This window comes from Trachemys scripta, chromosome 2 (genome assembly GCF_013100865.1).
Source record: "Trachemys scripta elegans isolate TJP31775 chromosome 2, CAS_Tse_1.0, whole genome shotgun sequence".
Classification (NCBI taxonomy): domain Eukaryota; kingdom Metazoa; phylum Chordata; order Testudines; family Emydidae; genus Trachemys; species Trachemys scripta.
Window position 1 is genome coordinate 249,290,207 of NC_048299.1, and position 19,115 is coordinate 249,309,321.

The window sequence follows — 19,115 nt, forward strand, 5'->3', positions numbered from 1 at the left end:
ACGCTGACCGAGTCTCTGGTCAGCTGCCCCTGGGCCACTCCCTACCCGCTCTTTGGGGTGTACGTGGCTCTGTGGGGGGTCCTCTGCTTGCATGGGGTAGAAGGCCAATGGCAGTCCCAGCGACTCCTCAGGGCCTTGGTCAGCAGGCGGCTCCAGCAGCTCTGACCAGTCTTCAGCTTGGCAGGGGTCTCCCAGGTTGGGAGTGGGCAGGAGGCGTCTGTCTCCTTCGGTGGCTGTAGCCCAACTGAGTCCAGGACCCACCTTTATACTTTCTGTCCTGCTTCCTGACTTCCCGGGGGGAGGGACAAGCATGGCCTGGCTCCACCCACCTAGTTCAGAGAGTGGGCTCTCCCTTTTTGGCTCAGTGAGAGACCACTCCGCCTCACTACAAGGAGATTTAACTGCTTCTTAGTATAGAGGTCGCTGGAGTGCTACACTTCAAATACAAGCAACAAACTATTTCTAATAAGACAACTTAAAATTTCACTTTGTTAGGAGTAGGCACCTATTACTGAGTGTTATATGGAAAACAGTGTTAGGAGAAGATAATATAAAAAGGGGAAGAGTACAGGATCATAAATTATTGCAATGGTAAATTTAAAAGCCTGAAATGTTCCTCTTCTGTGACTCATGTTCACTCTGCCAGTTGCAAAGGTGGCTGGGAGAGGAATTCATATAAGAAAAACTTAATATTTTTAAAATAGAAAAATAACAGAATTCCCGCTTTAGTGAATCTAGACTATAAGAAGGCTCAGGCACCCCAAAATGGTGTTCTTTGAGGCTTGCCTGGGCCTATTTGAACCCATCTCTCTATTCTAGTCAAGGTTAAGATACCTGGTTAGGATGCCTTTGGATGAGGCCCCCACAAAACTGCTTTAAGTTCTGGAATTTCTTTAGAATCTGAGAAATCTCTTGAAAGCGTGAACCTCTAGTTAAAGGTATGTGGCTATTTAGGAATGAACTAAAATATCATAACCACTCTCTTTTTATAACCAGTTGTAATCACACTCTGCCTCTCTTTCCAAGATGCTGCATCTAAAGAAACACATTAATATAGGAAGTGACCTGGGATCACAGGTGGATGTGATGCAGGTTAATTTTATGTTTTTACATTGAATTTGACAGTGGCACTTTCTGGTCTTAGTGTTAAATAACATAATTCCCTACCTCAATGATCACTAAAGCTATTGATTAGAACAAATCTAAGAGCTAGATTTTGCCTGATAGGCACAGTCCACTACTGTGCCGCTTTGTACAGCTTATTCCCATCCCTAATCAGTGCTATCATGAAATGAGTAGGGTGGGGAGCATTTCCTACATTCCTGCAGCATTGCCAATTCTTACATCAGATATCTCATGGTATTTGGTGCTTCCCTGAAAGCCGCAACTGGTGGAGTCATATGAGTATATGAGAATTTCAGCTTTCAAAAAAAAAAAAAAAAAAAAAAAAAAAAAGAATAAAGAGGCTTAAAGCAAAAAAAAAAAGGTTTAAAACAAACAAAAGGAAGTATTTCTTCACACAACGCACAGTCAACCTGTGGAATTCTTTGCCAGAGGATGTTGTGAAGGTCAGGACTGTAACAGGGTTCAAAAAAGAAGTTCATGGAGGATAGGTCCATCAATTGCTATGAGCCAGGATGGGCAGGGATGGTGTCCCTAGTCTCCGTTTGCCAGAAGCTGGAAATGGGCGACAGGGAATGGATCACTTGGTGATTACCTGTTCTGTTCATTCCCTCCGGGGCACCTGGCCTTGGCCACTGTCGGAAGACAGGATACTGGCCTAGATGGACCTTTGGTCTGACCCAGTGTGACTGCTCTTATGAGTACGTTTCTAGCCCTAATGGTTGAAGAGTAAAACCTGAAAACATGAACCCTAAGTGCTCAAAAAAACAGCAAATAAAAAGAACACGCAATTTATTATTTTAAAAAATCTAATGATTTTTAAGATAATTCCTGATTTGTGTGAGCCTGACTCATGACTTTGGGATGCTTGGGGTTGGCAATACTGCTCCAGAGAGCAGGAACTGCTATTCTGACTGGCCCTTACATAAACGGTGCCAGGTGGTGGGATGGCTCCCTGTGGTCTTCCCTCACCCCAGAGTCAGCTATATTAGGACTAGATAGAATCTGTCCCTAAGTGATTAAAGCTATTGTTCTTTCAACTGTGAGGCTGCCCTCCTGGGGAAGCTCCAGTCTTCCTTGGGGAATGAAGCTAGCATAGGGAAAATACTAGTCAGCCTCTCTCTTAGTCCTTTACACTTGGGATTCCATATGTGCTGAACCATGGCATAGCAGTTAAGCTGCTGGTGTGCTCAGACCATTGTCCTATTATTTCCTTGTGGGCTATCTGCCTGTTGTCTCTTGTATTATACTTATATTGTAAACTCTTTGAAGCAGGGACCATCTTTTTGCATATATACAGTACCTAGCACAGTAGGGCCCTAATCCATGATTGAGGATCCTAGGTGCTACCAAAATGCAAATAATAACTAATAATGCCCACTGCTCACATTTTTATAAAACAGGGGAGCCTTAATATTTTTTCTGTACATCAGGGGAGGAATGGCTGGGCAAAATTTGAAATTCTGTCAACAAAAGGCTTCATCCTGCAAGATGCTGAGAAGGCTGGCCCTGATTCAGCAAAGTACATAGCATGTGCTTAACTCTAAGCATGTGAGTATCCTATTCATTTAGTTACTCACATGTGTAAAGTTAAGCACTTGATTAAGGGCCAGATTTGTAAAGGCATTTAGACCTTTACAGATGCAGATAGGTGCCTAATGGGGTTTTCAAAAGCACCTAGGCACCTAACTCCCATTGAAATCACCTTTAAAAATTGCACTAGGTACCTATCTGCAACTTTAGGTGTCTCAGTACCTTTAAAAATCTGGCCCTAAGTGCTTTGCTGAATCAGGATCAAGTGCTCAGAGCCTTTCAAGATTGAACCCTAAAATAGGGGCTCAAATTAAGGAATTATTCTTGCCGTTTTGGAGCAGTTGTTCACTGAGGAAAGGATGGGAAGTCTAGAGAGCTCTTAGGAATCAATGGGAAACAGGGAAACAGTTCACCTTGACTCCTCCGATGATATTTCTTGTTGTGTTCATAGAATAGCTTCAGGAAAATTGGTCTGAATATAAATGCTGCCAACTCAAAACTCATAGTGATAGGAGAAAGGAAGTAAGAGGAGGCAGGGATATTGCGAACAGGAAAAGTACTAAGTAATGTAACATTTTTCACTGCAGGAAATGCAGTAGTGCAGATGGTGGTTTTCTCTAATGGAGATAAACACATGGATTAGAAAATTAAGCAGTACAGTCACCAATAGAGTATCAAAGATCTAGAGAAGAAGAAATATTAGACTGACTAAATGAACCTGAGAACACAGTGAGGTCTTACCCAATTCTTACGAATACAGTAGTACCTGAAATTGGCAGAAATGTCTGACGTTGATAGGATGATTTTGGTATAGAACATTGCATCTGCCTTTCTGGTCAGTGAGTGGATTCTGGCAATTGCCAGTTTAAATACTGTGTGCTCACTTTTGCATGTGCACCCCATTATCACTGCCTCCACTCCCTTCCCCCCCCAATGAAAAAAACCAAAACACTTTAGGAGAAAGTACCGTGGATTGTCCTCAATATTTGCCATACTGTGGTTAAGGAACCTGATTGTGAGATTGTCCAGGGCAACCAGGACCCTGAAGTTATCCTAAATAAGATTCAGTCCAGGTTAAACACTGACTCCTGACCAGCCCTATCCAAACTGAATATTAAGAAGAGTGCAGAAAGCAATAACATAAATGGTTTCAGAAAAGCAAAATGCTGAGATGACTGGTTACCACATTTGAAATAGAATTCACTGGATTGACCTATGTAGAAGAGCTCGGCTCATTCATGCAGATGTAGCTAGGGGAATAATTTATGTTCTGTGTTGAGGTCCAGATTCTGCTCATATTTTAGTTTTACACTGCTCATGTTACTCCTGACTTACATCAGTATAAGTGATGTCAGAGTCCGGCCCTGATAGTTGTAAATTCTACAGTATCCCAATGCCCTACTTTTCATGGCAGCTTTACTGGAAGAGAATACCTCTGTTATATTTTTCCTTCTTGCAAGGCTTGTAAGAAAGAATTTCTTAGCATAACTTCGTAGTCACTGTAGACTTATCTACCTGGTCCCCAAACCAAATGATGCCTATATATGGTGAGATATGAAAACATCACTCTCAATGTATTGTTAATAGCTTTATTCTGAAGGTCAGCATTCTTATACAACAAACAGATTATAAATTTAAGTAGGATTTTTGGCATTATACGGATGTACTATACATGTTCTGTATATGCTGGAAACTTACATGACCATCAGCATTAGAGTGTTTTGCTTTTCATTTTTTGCTTTTTTATTTTTAAGAGTATGCAGAATCTAAGAAAGTTATATTTTAAAATTATTTTACAAGGATCTCCACTTCAGATGGCATGTATTTTAGGACATCCATATGTCGTCAAAATTTAGCAATAAGTCCAATGCAAATCCAAATAACGTATTTCAACTTGGATGTGGTTCCCTTCAAAGTATCTGAGGTCAGTCTGCAAGGATCCCAGAAAAGCAACACTATTTTCACTGAGTACGCTGCTTCCATTGGATTCACAGGGCTAGATCCTCAACAGGTATATACTGATGTAGTCGTGTTGGCTATGCTGATTTACAGAAGCTGAAAATCTGGTCTGTAGTTTCTACTAACGTTCCAGTTCAACAAGGTATTTAAGCATGTGTCTAATTTTAAGGATGTGAGTAGTCTCATTGGCTTTAGTGAGACTAATAATAAAGTTACACATATGCTTATGTACTTTGTTAAATTGGAGCCTAATATGAGAAATGATATTCCTGAGTCTCTGTATCAAACCTGTTGGTTTTTTTTTTTAACAGTATTGAATGTTATAACTCAGAAGTGATGTTTCATTCTGAACAACTATATAAGAATGTTAACAATTTAGGTTTACATTTATGCTGTGAGGGAGAATGAGCACAAACTGAATTCCAAACTTTAAATGTTCCCTCACACTAGTATGAGCTACAGTTTGATGTTTGTGACTGGTACAGTCCTTTACCCAAAGCTATCTTGTCTGATGATAAAACCATGAGTGTATGAAGCTCGCACATTTTTCATCTCTTTTATGACCTTATCTTTCATGAGCGGCTTCTGTGAAGGTATCCTAACTATAGGAAGCACCTGGAAAACATATATGATATCTATGCTGTGATAAGCAGTTGTGAACAAGAAAGTAGATCTATCATTTCTGAACTGTTCATTGTTAAAAATACTTTGTTGGTTTAGTTGATTGCAAAATACATTATAGGGTGACTAACAGCTACTGTAACACTTCTAGTTGAGAAAGTTCAATAGTTCTATTGTCGAAGAATTTCTGTAAGAGGTTAATATTAATAGGAATAACATGGATAAAAAGAGCAGGGTTAAGAATAACCGTCTGCCTGTGTGGCTGCTTTGAAATACTGCAACTACTTGTAATAAAAGTTGGTTTAATAGAAATTGGAAAACCTGTATTTTATGTAAAAAATATTTAATTTTCAGAAACAATGTTTATACATTTGAAATTGTTTATTTGCAAGCTGTCACTGTTTGCTGCTTTGCCTGCATTGTTAGAGACTTTAAAACCCTGCCCCATACGTTTCAAATAGTATATTCCATTTTACAGTTTTCCTATCCCTTTGAGTCATGATCACTTGTGCCATGTTAAATGATGATGTGTTCATTTTCCTCTTATTGGAGTCACATTTGGTTATGAACACTGGGGGCTAGATTCATAAAAGGTCTTAAGTGCCTCTGGTATTCACAAGATCTCCACTCAAGTGCCACCAAACCTTGTAAGTGCTAAACTCACTCAGCACCTATGTTTTTGCAGCAAAAGTTCCTTACGTGCCTGTGTTTCTGCCTCTGAACATGTGCTGCTGCCCCACTCTAGCATCCGGATGCGTGTCAGCTGCCTAAGCCCCAGTGCAATTCAGAAACTGAGGGAAGACAAGTGTTTGGCCACTTACCTCACTTGTAGAGCCCAATCCAGGTAGGCTTGCTCTGAGCAAGCCTAATTCCATGCAAAGCAACTGGGGGAGGAAAGGCAGAGGCTGCTACTCTCCCTTATAACTTTAGTCCAGTGGTTAGGGTACTCATCTGGGAGGTGGGAGAACACCAGTTCAACAACAGTTTCCACCTGTTGAGGAAAAGGGAGTTGAACAGAGGTTTCCCACCTCTCAGGTGAGTGTACTAACCCTGGGCTATGGGATATTCTGACATGGGGTGTCCTCAATTTCTCTAGTTAAAGCTGTTGTTTAAATAATTAGAGTCATTGGAATAGGGGGCTTGATCCTGGGTGAGTGCTCTAATCACCAGTTATAGAGTCATTCTCATGCATGGTCTCTCTCTCTCTCTGGCCCAATGACTCTGTAATTATTTATCCAAAGTGGAACAGCTTTAACAGGAGAGGCTGAGGGAGACCCACATCAGACTCATATCCAATGGCTAGGGCGTTCAGCTGAGAAGTAGGATACCCCTGTTCAAATTCCTGTTCCTTAGCAGGCAGAGGGGAGGCTTGAACTGATGCTCTCTTACATTCCAGGTAAATACCCTAACTACTGGACAAAAAATTATAAGAAAAAGGTCCCCATCCTTGTCCACACTGAGATGTTTCACAAGGATTGTGAGATCAAGCCCTATATACATAGTTATTTGTAGCCATTGATTATTCACGGGTGTTTAGTTGTTCAACAATGTTATCTTCTCTCTCTTTATATACTGTATAATATATGCACTCACATACACACATGTACACTTATTATGGATATTCTATCTGAGTGTCATAGAAATTATTTAAGTTTTATGTATTTTTTCTCTTCAGGTGATGAAGAGGGCAGCCAGGAAACAGCAGAATCAGATGGTGATGCACAATCAGAGAAACCAGGACAACTGATTGTGGAGACAGATGACTGGGATGGGCCAGGTAGGAGAAAACACATTACAATCCAGAATGAATAATTTAAAATGGAGACTCTGAGAATGTTTTCCTCATGTTTCAGTAAGTAGGGTCAGTGTTGCATTGTTTTGTCAATGGAAAAAACTTCCTGTGTTCATGTGATGCCTTGGGATATCTACAAATAAGAGCTGAGGAAAAATGCTTCTGCAGACAGCTGTTCTGCACATGTCCATCTTGCATGAAAATTATACAAAGTAATGTTCCCATGATACAAGAAATAAAAATGTTGTTATTCCTTAGCATTTTGAGGATTAAATGCAGGATTGGAGTTACCAAGAGGCTCCCAGTTCCATTGCTGCCTATGGCTGATAGTGCTTGCTTCTGTATTCTACTCTGTTTTCTGTGGCCAAACATCTGTATCTAGTCCCAAACGCTAAGCTTAACAAATGAATATGGCTGCCAATGATGTTTTCAAGGACTTTTCTTATCAGTTTTCATTTGATATAAATAATTTAACACACCCTGGTCATTGACTTCAGTGTTGAGAGAGAAACCTTTTGACTGCAATCAATAAACTATAAGAGCTTCATGTGTAAACAGAAATATGCAGTAACATTTTCTGTTATGAACAGTAAAAACACTGCAAATACGTTATTGGAGGAACATTAGGCAGTATTACAGTTCTATGGGCATGCGAGAGAGAGCTCCAAACAGCCATTAGTTGTAAATAGGTAAACCTTGGTTTGTGTTGTAAAGATACATAAAAACAAAGGGTTGGATCCTACAGTCTTCACTTTGGCAAACCTCCAATTTAATTCAGTTTGATTTTTTAAGCTACAGACAGCAGAATTTGTCCCCAAATCATTGTATTTAATATATTTCTTCAATGCCAAGGGGAAAACATATATTTGAAGCCAAACATATCCTTAAAGTAGCTGTGTTTCTAAACAGAGAACATTCCCCTGAAAGGGATGAGCATCAGAGAAGAGAGCCATGAAAGTACTCTAGCAATAATTTATAATGCAATAACACTTTTCATTAGAAAAAAAAATCCTATATTTCAATCACATTTTCATCCTTGCTTGAATTTGCAAATTACTGTGTGCTGTGCATGAAGAGGAGAACTCCTGTGGTAATTTTCTGAAACCAGCAGCTGGAAAATATAATGCAAACAAAAATGAAGATACACTATATCTCTGATTATTATGATGTCATTTATAATGTTGTTAATGATATACACAAATATGTTTATATTCTGTACAAAGCAATGTAGTATTATATTAAAAAAAAGATTTGGTATTAAAATGTATTACAGTAAATTTAAAATTGCTTGAAAACCTCTTTTGAAAGGGAACAGCTTCTTCCAGCTTTTTACAATTTTGGAGATTGTCGTTGTTGCATTAAATTTACTCCCTTTAACACAGGAATAAAATGTCTCTTAAGAATCTTAAGTTCTGTGAATTCTTTGTTGCTATTTTATTTTTAGAACAAAATAAATGTACTTGAGAGTATAATTTTTATTACTGGTTGTTATTGTCTTATGTGAACTAAATACATAGGAATATTTTAGGGGATATTTTTGATGACAGCAAGAAGTAAAAGGTTTTGTTTTTTTGTAAGAAAATTCTTACGTAGATACTTGGTGATTTTTGTCCTGGATGTTAAAAGGGTAAGAAGATGCATTTCTTGAATTAAATGTATCATGACATACTGAGATGAGGATAGAAACTGAGAATGAATATAAGGAAACTCCTTTTTGTCCTTAGAGAAGTGACCACCACTGAAATTTAATCAGAGCTTTAATTAATTTAAATATTAGTCTTTCACACTGAAATGACATGTTTGTAGCATAGAAGAGAATAAATATATCACATGCCCCGCTCCTGCCTCTCTCTCTCTCTCTTTCTTCTAGTTCTTTCAATGAAATTCTGTATTCATTCTTTTGCTAATATATAAAAAAAGATAGAAGATTATTTTCAAACATGTAATACAGGAAAAATGAAAATAGTTTCTCCTTGTACAATTTTTGTGTAAATCTAGTGTTCATGAAATTCACTGGCTTGACAGTGCTGGAGAATGAAGTCTTTGGTTATTCAAAGATTATGTATCAGTACAGCATAGGAAGAGCCAGTACAACCTTACATCTCTCCCAATGTGTCTCTGCCCTTTCTCAGAGAATCCACCTCTCGGAGTTAGAGGGTGGCATCATCTCTATTGCCTGTTCAATCCTTGATCTTGTCACTGAGATGGAAGTTGTTAATATTACCAATTGTGGTGGTACTTTATGTGATACCAGCAGCCGTCCACTGAGAGCTGGATTGTGACCATCAAGGGCTATGGAATAGTTATTAAATTGTACCATCTTTATTTTGACCTAGGCTGAATTTAAAAAAATTGGTTTCTTTCTTTGTTTATAAAATTCACGGTTGTTTGCTGTGACATCATGGTGATTTGTAGGGTTCCCAGCTGCTGTGGGATTCAGGCTCTTGAGATATTTATTAGTATTTAACTTATAATGAAGGATAGGTCCCAATCAAAACTCCAAATCTGAAAATGCATCCCTTGTCTTTTTCTTTAAAAATATAATTTGCTTCATGAAACTGTGCCAATATGTCCAGAGACTTTAGCAGTTGGATGCATTTTTAAAAACACAAATAATTTGTTTAAAAATTATTTTTTCCCCTGTAAATGTTCTGCAGTTACAGACAGCTCCTATTAGGCTTTTCTTTCAGCTTACAAGATCATTATCTTCACTGACTGTAAAACAGCTCCAGGGGGAGCCATCTTGGGTAAATGTATGTGTAAACTGTCCTCAATATTAACAATTTTTGTTCCTCTATCGTGTTAAAATATTTATTTTTTTAAATAATAGAGGTCTCTCTGCAGATATGGAGGCTGGAGCAGATGGACTTTGTCCTGGAGGCTGTCAAGCAAGGGCAAATTCCTTAATTTTGCTCACACTGTCATGCTGCCTTATCTCAAATCTTTCTCACTTCTATTTGGACATATACTAAGGGACGTATCCTGCTTCCATTAAAACTAATGGCCAAAGTCCCAGGATCACAGAGTTTGGGGAACGTGATTGGGCATTCGGCGTGGAAAATTGTATGTGAAAAAGATTTATGTTATTAAATGAGTGCCATGGTATGTGCTATGGCTCTATAATCTTTATATTTAGGATATCAGTGTTCTAAGATAATAATGATCAATGTTTTAACACATATAGAATAAGATGGGGTTCTAGTTGCTGACTGCTACATACCACCAAATCACATGAGAAAACAGGATCAGGATGACCGTCCTTAAGTACTTATGTATAATTTGTAAGGAAAACACCTGTATAATCATGTGGGGCTTCAATATAGTGACATATGCTGGAGATCTTATTCTGCCAACACTAACACATCCTTGGAATTTTAAAAAATGATAGATTACAATTTCCTAACCCAAACAGTGTTGCAACCAACACAAGGGAATTCGGTATTAACCTGATCTTGACAGACAAAGAGGAGTTGATCAGAGAACTAAAAATTAGTGGTTGTTCAGGTGAAAGTGAAAATGACTTGATTACATTTCTTATGTTCAAACAGAATATCAGTAATATGTGTATTTGGTGCTTTAAATTGGCCAGTTTCAAAGTTGGAAACAATTATGAGCCAAATCAGCTGGGAGAAAGACTTTAAACAGAAAAATAGGAATCATAATTGGGAACTATTTAACAACATTTTACTAGATGCCCCAAAAAGCTATAATCAAGAGAGGAAAATTATACTAGTTAAAAAACTAATCTGGTTTACAGGGAAAGAGAAAAAATCTATATATATATATATATATATATATATATTTTTTGTGTGTGTGTGTGTGTGTGTGTGTGTATATATATATATATATATATATATGGGCTAGTTGATAGCAGTTAATATAAATTAAAGGTAGGAGTTGTATAAAATTGATAAAGGAAGCAAAAGGATACAAAGAGAAATCTATGGCTTGTAGAATTAGGGAATAAGAAGGATGTTTTCTTTGAGTATATTAGTAACAAAAGTAATCCTAACAATGTTATTGGTCCATTACTAGATGAAAATAGTAGAATTGTCAATAATATTGCAGAAAGGCATAAGCATTCAATAAATTTGTATTTGGGAAAAACCAAATGATGTATTCTTATCATATGAAGATGATGAAATACTTTTCATTCCCACAATAACTAAAGAGGATATTATAAAGCAGTGAGTAAAGTTAGAGATTTTCAAATAAGAAGGTTTGGATAACTTGCATTCAAGAGTTTTTAAAAAGCTAGCCAATGAACTCTCTGAGTTGTTAATGTTCATTTTCAATAAATCTTGGAACACTGGGGAAGTTCCAGAGGTCTAGAAGAAAACTATTGTGCCAATATTTAAAAAGGGTAGAACTGACATCGATCTGGAACAACTGATGTGGAACTCAATAAAAATGTAAATGAACATAATGTAATTAATGCCAATCAACACTGGTTTATGGAAAATAGATCTTATCAGACTAACTTGACATCTTTTTTATGAGATTACAATTTGGTTGATAAAGGTAATAGTGCTAGACTTCTGTAAGGCATTCTGTCCTTGTAAGTAACATCTCTGAAAAAAGCATAAAGATCCTGGAGGATAATCAAATGGGTATGATCACCCAATGGAACGGTGTGGCCTAAAGAGCTAATGTAATCCTTGGTTATATAAATGGGAATATTGAAGAGGAGTAGAAAGGTTGTATTACCTCTTATTTGACACTGGTGTGATAATAAATAATAAAACATTACTGTACATGACATCTCATATCGTACCCTGGAAAATCCTGTGGGGAGGGAGGCAGATTTTCAAGTGTCAAGCACCACAACTAGAGTGAGATTTTTCCAAAAAGCTCAGCTCCCTTTTAGGGCCTTAAATAAGTGTCAGATTTTCAAAAGAACTCAGCACCCGACACACTTAACTGTTTTGACAATTATCTATGTGCTAATATGGTTCTCATTACTAGTGAGGGTCTTACAGTCATTAATGGATTTTTTATCTTCATAATACTCCTCTGAGGTAGTGAAATATTATCCTAATTTTATGGATGGGAAACTGAATCATAGGGGCAGGTTAAAGTGACTTTCCCAAAGTTACACAGGAAGTCTTTGGATCTGGTACAAGTTGAACCCAGGTCTACTAATTCCAGTGCACTATCCACTAGACCATAGGTACACCCATCTGATAATGGCTAAATGGGAGCTGAACTTTCTTAATGTCAAATGGAATTATTCTCATGAGTAAAGAGGAGTATTTGTCCTCACATACAAGCCAAAAAAAAAAAAAGGAAAATGCAGTTGAAAACTGATTTTTAAGGTTCTAGTTGATGATCATGTCTTACATAACCTGTTTATATCAGTATGCATATACAGTAGACCTTCACTGGAAGTCCAGTCCTGCTTCCAGTTAGTCAATGGACATTTTGCTGGCAACAGCAGCAGGAGCAGGATAAAGTCCTACTTCACATTAACCATGGTGAGGCCCAAAATGTATGTAAAATGATAAAACATAAGAGTTCTGTGCTACTATTAAATTTTTACTGAAAGATGAGGAGAGTTGGTCAATATTTTTTACGAATTGTATCGTGCTGTTTGAGTGGAATGCAGATTAGTGCAGTTCTACTGTATTTTGTACTCCCAATGGCACACATCTTCACCCATTATAAAAGGTGGTTTGAAAACTTCATCTTAATAGATTTACTGCAGCCTTCTCTTTGAATTACTGTGACTCTGTACTGATTGTTGGGCTTACCCTGCATTATTTAGTAATACCAGAAACAGTTTGGGGTACAAAGCAAAGAAAGTGTTTGGTATAGATTGGAATGGTGGTAGACCACTGTGAGATGGAAACAGACACTAATGATACAGCCTTTTTTTTGTTAAACCAGTCCTAAGAAGGACTGGGAGATTACAGTCCTGATTTTGTTTCTTTTTTTTTGACTGGGGAAATGTGGTAGATATAAGATCTGGGAAATGCTATTTGATGTAAATTAACAAAAATCCATGAAACATCGTTAACCATAGATATAGTCTGACAGTAAGAAGAATATTCTAAAGAAGCAGAGGAAATCATAGAATGACTGTGTGTTACTCTGACAGTGAATCGGTATTATCTCTACTATCAGATAATGCAGTTATCATTAATTTTCACATTTGCATTTCAATCTTTGGAAGGAAATGACTCTTGCCGGATGAAGATAAGAGCTCTGTACCACTATAATGAGCCATCATTTTATCCTGATGCTTTGTATCCATATGAAAATGAGGCTGGGTGGTGGTGTGGTATGTGAGGAGGAGGTGGGAGGGGGTCAAAGAAACATTATAACAAAGTGTCAAAATCACTACAGACTTTGGAGCCCTTTATGAAACAAGAGGCAGTCTAAATAAATCTTCTGTAGTGAAGTGGTTATCGGATTAAAAGAAGAAAGCCTGGCTCTCCCGTATTGCAGGAAAAACTGGAGGAAGAGGAGGAAAATTCTCTGAATCTTATTCCCTTAATCGTTTCCACCACTAGTTTAGAAATGTGAAGAGGGCATGCAAACTGAGCATGGTGTGAGGGACTGTGATGATACTCATCAAGTTAATCTCTTGTGTTACAGGTCTGCTTCTGACACTTAGATACTATGATCATGGGTGCATTAGAAGCAGAAAGAAAGTTTGATGAAAGGGATGCCAATACATGGCTCCTACAAGGTTTGAGGGCAGCTGAACCCTGGAGCGCTTTTATGACATGTCCATAGTAACATATTAAATGGAGGTCTTCATATTATTTTCACATCGGTGTGCATAACAGATTGTAGTCATCATTCACTGTTTCATTCAGTATAAACACTCATGTATAACACAACCTTATTCTGGAGCCTGAAGGTGCATCTGCACAACTCTGAACAAGGAGCTTCTCCTTCTCATCTTGACTGAATTAAACCAGTTGTTTGAAGAACAGTCTCATAATATCTTCAACTCTCTTAAAGGACTGTACTGCATTGGTAGGGACATTATAAAAGCACTTACTAACCAGACATTCTGGAATAAACAGGCTTATAACATAGCTGTAATCATTTGGGATATTTGATTTACTCCAGCTTTAAATGATCATTTTATATTTTTCTTTTGAATGAAAGACAAATATTTCTCAGTTTTTAAATTATAAAGATTTTACTTTTGTTAACAGTTATCACTGTATAATATTGCCAACACCAGTCATTCAAAACTCATGAGTCAGTCCCACTAAGAATCCTGAGATTTTAAAAAAATAAGGAGTCTTGGGTTCATTTTATTTGATTCTTAGTTATTGAATCTTTAAGGTACATTGTGGGCCAGTGCGAATGACTCTGTATCTTGGTGGTTAGAGGCACTCTCCTCATCAGCAGAGGTGGGAGTTGAACAGGGATCACTTACATCCTTGGAGAATAATCTAATCTAATAATCTAAAAGTTATGATGAAAGTGGCCTTCCACCGCCACATGAGGCACCTGACTCCAGATAAGGGTCCCTGGCTGTGAATCCCAAGTAGAGATAAGCACCTCCCTGCAGAGTGGCTTTAGGTGCCTAATTCCATGAGAGCGGCAGAACTTAGCACACATTCCTCTCCTCAGCACCTCTGATTTCTATCTTGGGCAGCTTTCCACTCAACATGCTAGCTTTTGTGAATCCCATTCTTAGGCGCATTTCTCTCCCCATTAGTTGTATAGGAAGCTACATGCTGAACCCCGGCTTTATGAATCCCGGTGATTTTCTAGGCACCTAATAGTTAGGCATTGTAACATTCAGTGTCACAACACCTAAGTCCCTTTGTAAATCTAGCCCTTTCTTATAAACAACAGCTGAGAGTCTCACATAGTCACATCACTCATCACTCTAGGACATTTTATATGGCAGGCCTGATTCTATACCCTGCCACTTGGCATAGGCCACATTCAAAAGTTATTAAAATAGAAATAGATAAAGATAAACCATGTTGGTAATTACCTAAATTTATTTTAGATTTTAGTGACTGCTACAGGCCATATAAGACATTCACCCGTTGTCTTATTTGAAGTTTTCTTTTCTTTGACTTGCCATGCTGGGATATCTACTCTCCAATCAGTGGGTGATTGCTCTTCAGTGCCATTTCCCCTTGCCTGGGACAAGTACCAGCTTCCGCCAGACTTATGCCTCCCCAGCACCTCTTAAATGTAACTAAGTGGTTATACACCCATACATAAGTTTTTGCTGGACTGCTGCATTGGAGTCTGAACTCCAATTTGTGATTTGATGAGTGCACCAATATGTTGCACTCTAATTCCCCTGGCAGACCTGCTGGTGTGCACTAAATGTTCCTTAAGCACATTAACAGGACTACATCAATGCACACTAATGGAATCTGTGCAGGGGAGTTAGAGCACAACATACTAGTGGTGCTCTACAAATTGAACTCCTGTAGTGGATGCTGGGGTTGTATAGACAAGCCCAAAGATTCATGGGAAGTCCACAGGATGGATGAAACTGTTCTGTGGGCCAGATAAGGCTGCAGGCCATAGGTTTGACATCCCTACGCTAGGAGCTGGTGTTTTAAGGGAAACACCAAGTACTTTTAACATAACTCTTAACACTGCAGCTTTGTTCGTGTCAACAAGCAGTGGAAAGTGAAACTGACTAGAAACCAAAATTAAAGGAAATTGTCTATTTGCACTTTGTAAGCTGAGAGAAATGCAAAAGTCAAAGAAGCAGCAGGAATAGTGAAATGTAAATTAGATTTTTAAAATGCTTTCCATTTTAATAATTGTAGGGTCTGATTAGAAACAAAAGTAAGCTTGAAATGTATTATTTTTAACCTGATAGTGTTCATTTAGCCTCTCTGAGCTTTGGTTTACCCATCTGTGAATTATTAATTTAAAGGATGTTTGATACTCAAAATACTAGAGGTAGATTGATATTTTAGAATCCACTGTCCCAGCCTGACCTACTAGTGGGAGGGTGCTTCCCATCATCCAGACACATAAAGTGCTGAATTCTATATGTCCCCAAGGCTGAAGACTGATGAAGTAGCTCCTTGTGTTGCTTCAGGGCTTAAGCCAATCTTTAACTGTTAGAGATCAGGATGAGACCTGTGTGTGTTAGGGGTAAGGGGAGGCAGATTATGCCACATCTGACTGCTATGAGGTTATTACATCTTCCATTGAAGCATCTGATATAAATGAGCAAATTACTCTATTGTTGGTAGCATTTACTCTGGAGGTATAGATTTGCTGAAGACCTCACTGGAGAAGTGATGGGATGACCTTGGATATTTTGGAGAACATGATATGTGCACAGGGACTGAATTTTCAGATTCATTAGGTACCCCAATTTGGGCATGATGCCTTATATAGTAGGTACAGTGAAAAGTACAACTCCCTGTAGGTCACACAGTGAAGGACTCAGTCTGTGAAATTCTGCTGGGAATCAATGAACATCTGCATTACAATACATTGTTTCTTGTAGTTTCATACACCAAGGGACCTGCAGAATCTATCAGGAAGCTTTGCACTTTTCAGCTGTCTCCACTGTATTTTGGTTATAAAGGCAATGACATACTCTGGTAATTGCATAGGACTAGGAAACATTGTCTGTTTCTGGAAGCAGATGGGTTGAAGAATCAAAAGGGGCATGTAATTGGTCCACAAGTATTTTGCTCTTTGTTGTGTTTTTCTCATTAATTCTACCAATATTATTACACACAGAACACTGCACAGCAACAATTTGCCTTGAACAATTGAAGGATGGATATGTTAATATATTGAACTGTATACCCAATGTGGAGTGATTTACCAGGAAAAAATTACAGTCCAACTAGTGAATGCAAACAAACAGGAGATATAAGAGTGCCATTTCTTTCTTAATTTAGCAGTTCTTGTTCGAGTGCTGGTCCCTATGGGTATTCACTATGGATTTGCATGCACTTGGTGCGCCTAGGACTGGAAATCTTTCAATGGCAGTGTCCATTGGTCTGTGTTTGCACCCTTCATCTCATTGTACACCCACCCAAGGTCATAAGGGGTGACACAGACTGACTGCCTCTCCAGTTCCTTTCTACTACTCATGGTCTGGGACGGAATCATCCTGTGCCTGCAGCATTCTAGTTTTACTTGAATTTTGACTGTAACTATTTGTAGATAGCTTATATATAAGTTAGTAGTTTAGTTGTAGTTAGTGGGAATTGGGGGGTTCTCCCCTGTTGTTTCCCTGCCATTTAGGGCACTTAATATGCCCAGGGTCTCAGGCTTCAAACTCTGGCTGTCCTGCCCTTGGTTCTTCCATTGCTTGCCTTGGGGAATCACACGTTCCATCAAAGTGTGAGATATGCTGCCCCTTTCCTCCTCATATTAGGCAGTCTCTGGAGTTCAGACTCCACAGATATCTAATAGAGCTCTCCATGAGGCTCCTGTTAGATCTGGGACCCTCCTGCTTGCTGTCTCATCAGCTGGAGCTTCTGGGCACTGCCCTTCCAGCAGTGACACTTTCCAACTTGGAATCTTCCAGCAGGCCCAAAGACTCTACGAAACATAGGCATAAAAAGCTTAAGGAGAAGTTCCCTCATAAAAAGAGAGACTGAATAAGTCCTCCAAGAAAAGATTGCCTCTTCCCCTTCCTTGGTACCAGGGAGACTGCATGCATGGGGAACATGGGCTGGCATTGATGGTACCAGGAGCTTCCGGTGCTCTGAAACTGTCCACAAAGATATGTAAGGATAGGAAGGGACACTCACCCTCCACTCTGGCAGTACTACACTGCATCAAGACCACCGTGCTCAAGTGCACATAGTGAACCAGTCTATACTAAAGACCCTGGCTAGTTCTCCTGTGTAACTTTGTTATGCCCTTCCCAAGAGCTTGGCAATTTTCACAGATCCTGAGTTGGTGATCCTATCTGAACTACTTCTAGTGAGAGACATCACTACATCTTTCACTGGTCCCAAGCACTAGCTGGGGATGCTCTGACACCATTGAGATGTTCTCACCAGGGTGTGCCTTTGACCATGTTCCACAAGACAGACAATATGGACAGCCTCACCTATAGAGTCAGATGACACTTACTCTGCGGCTCAACAGGAGGTGGTGCTACTGATTCCACTGATGATTTGGACATAGGACAACAGCTCAGATGGGGTTTCCAAGGCCTCCTGGAGGTCTCTATACCCCTGTGACCTATACTGTGGGGCCTGCCTCCATACTCATATGATCACATCTACTGGCCAGACTTGCTCCTGGGATCCATACCATTCAGTCCCAGCCTACGAGGACACGGAGTACCACTTTCAGTAGAGATCGCCACCAAGAGAGGAGTCTCAGTTGCTGTGGGAGCATGTGGGGAAGCAAGAAAAACTGAAGCAGTTGGTACCACTGGATCTGCCAACATTTTCTTCTTCTTTGGATGAGGTGGTGGCATTGGCCAGTCCCTCCTCTCCAGATGACTACAAGCAGTACCAGGAACTGCTGAAAACCTCCAGATTCCACTGGAAGAGGTTCAGAATCCCCCATATAAACTTCTGGACATGCTCCACAGATCTTTCCAAGGTGGCTGTCTTTATTAATGAGGCCATTTTGGAGCCTAAGCACACTTGGCACACACACACTTGTGCCCTGACTCCAAAGAGGGCTGAGAAGAAATATTATGTTCTTTCCAAGATGATGTAATAACTGTTTTCTCAACCTAACCCTAACTTTCTAGTTGTCCAAGAGATCATGGAGTGGAACAGCTTTCACCAAGCCAGGTCCACTCCCTTGAACAAGGATACCAAGAGACTAAATCGCTTCTGCAGAAAGAAGTTTTTACCAGCCTATTATTCCATATGGCAAACTACTGGGCACTTGTGAAAATATGACTTTACTAATTACAAGCAGGAGACACGGCTTCCCGTGCCATGACAACCTTAGTGGTTAAGAGGTGGGTTTCTTGGCTAAGGTCCAGGCAACAGTTAATCTCCCCTTCAAGGATAACAGCCTTTTCAGCGAGAAAATCTATGGCATTTAATTTCCTTGAGGACTCTTGCACCACCTTCCATTCCCTGGGAATAGACACTCTAGCTCACTGTAGAAAATATTTTAAACCCCTGGCGCATAGATCTTGACC

At 39.1% G+C, this 19,115-nt stretch overlaps 1 protein-coding gene across 6 annotated transcripts in view; it reads left to right on the forward strand.

The window, feature by feature from the left end:
* ZFPM2 (zinc finger protein, FOG family member 2) overlaps positions 1-19,115 on the forward strand; it is a 437,522-nt gene that overhangs the window by 119,619 nt on the left and 298,788 nt on the right. For all 6 annotated transcript variants that reach the window (XM_034763468.1, XM_034763465.1, XM_034763469.1 and 3 more), the window contains one exon: positions 6,911-7,012. In XM_034763468.1, coding sequence (XP_034619359.1) covers positions 6,911-7,012 — 102 coding nt within the window. The remainder of the gene's footprint in view (positions 1-6,910; positions 7,013-19,115) is intronic.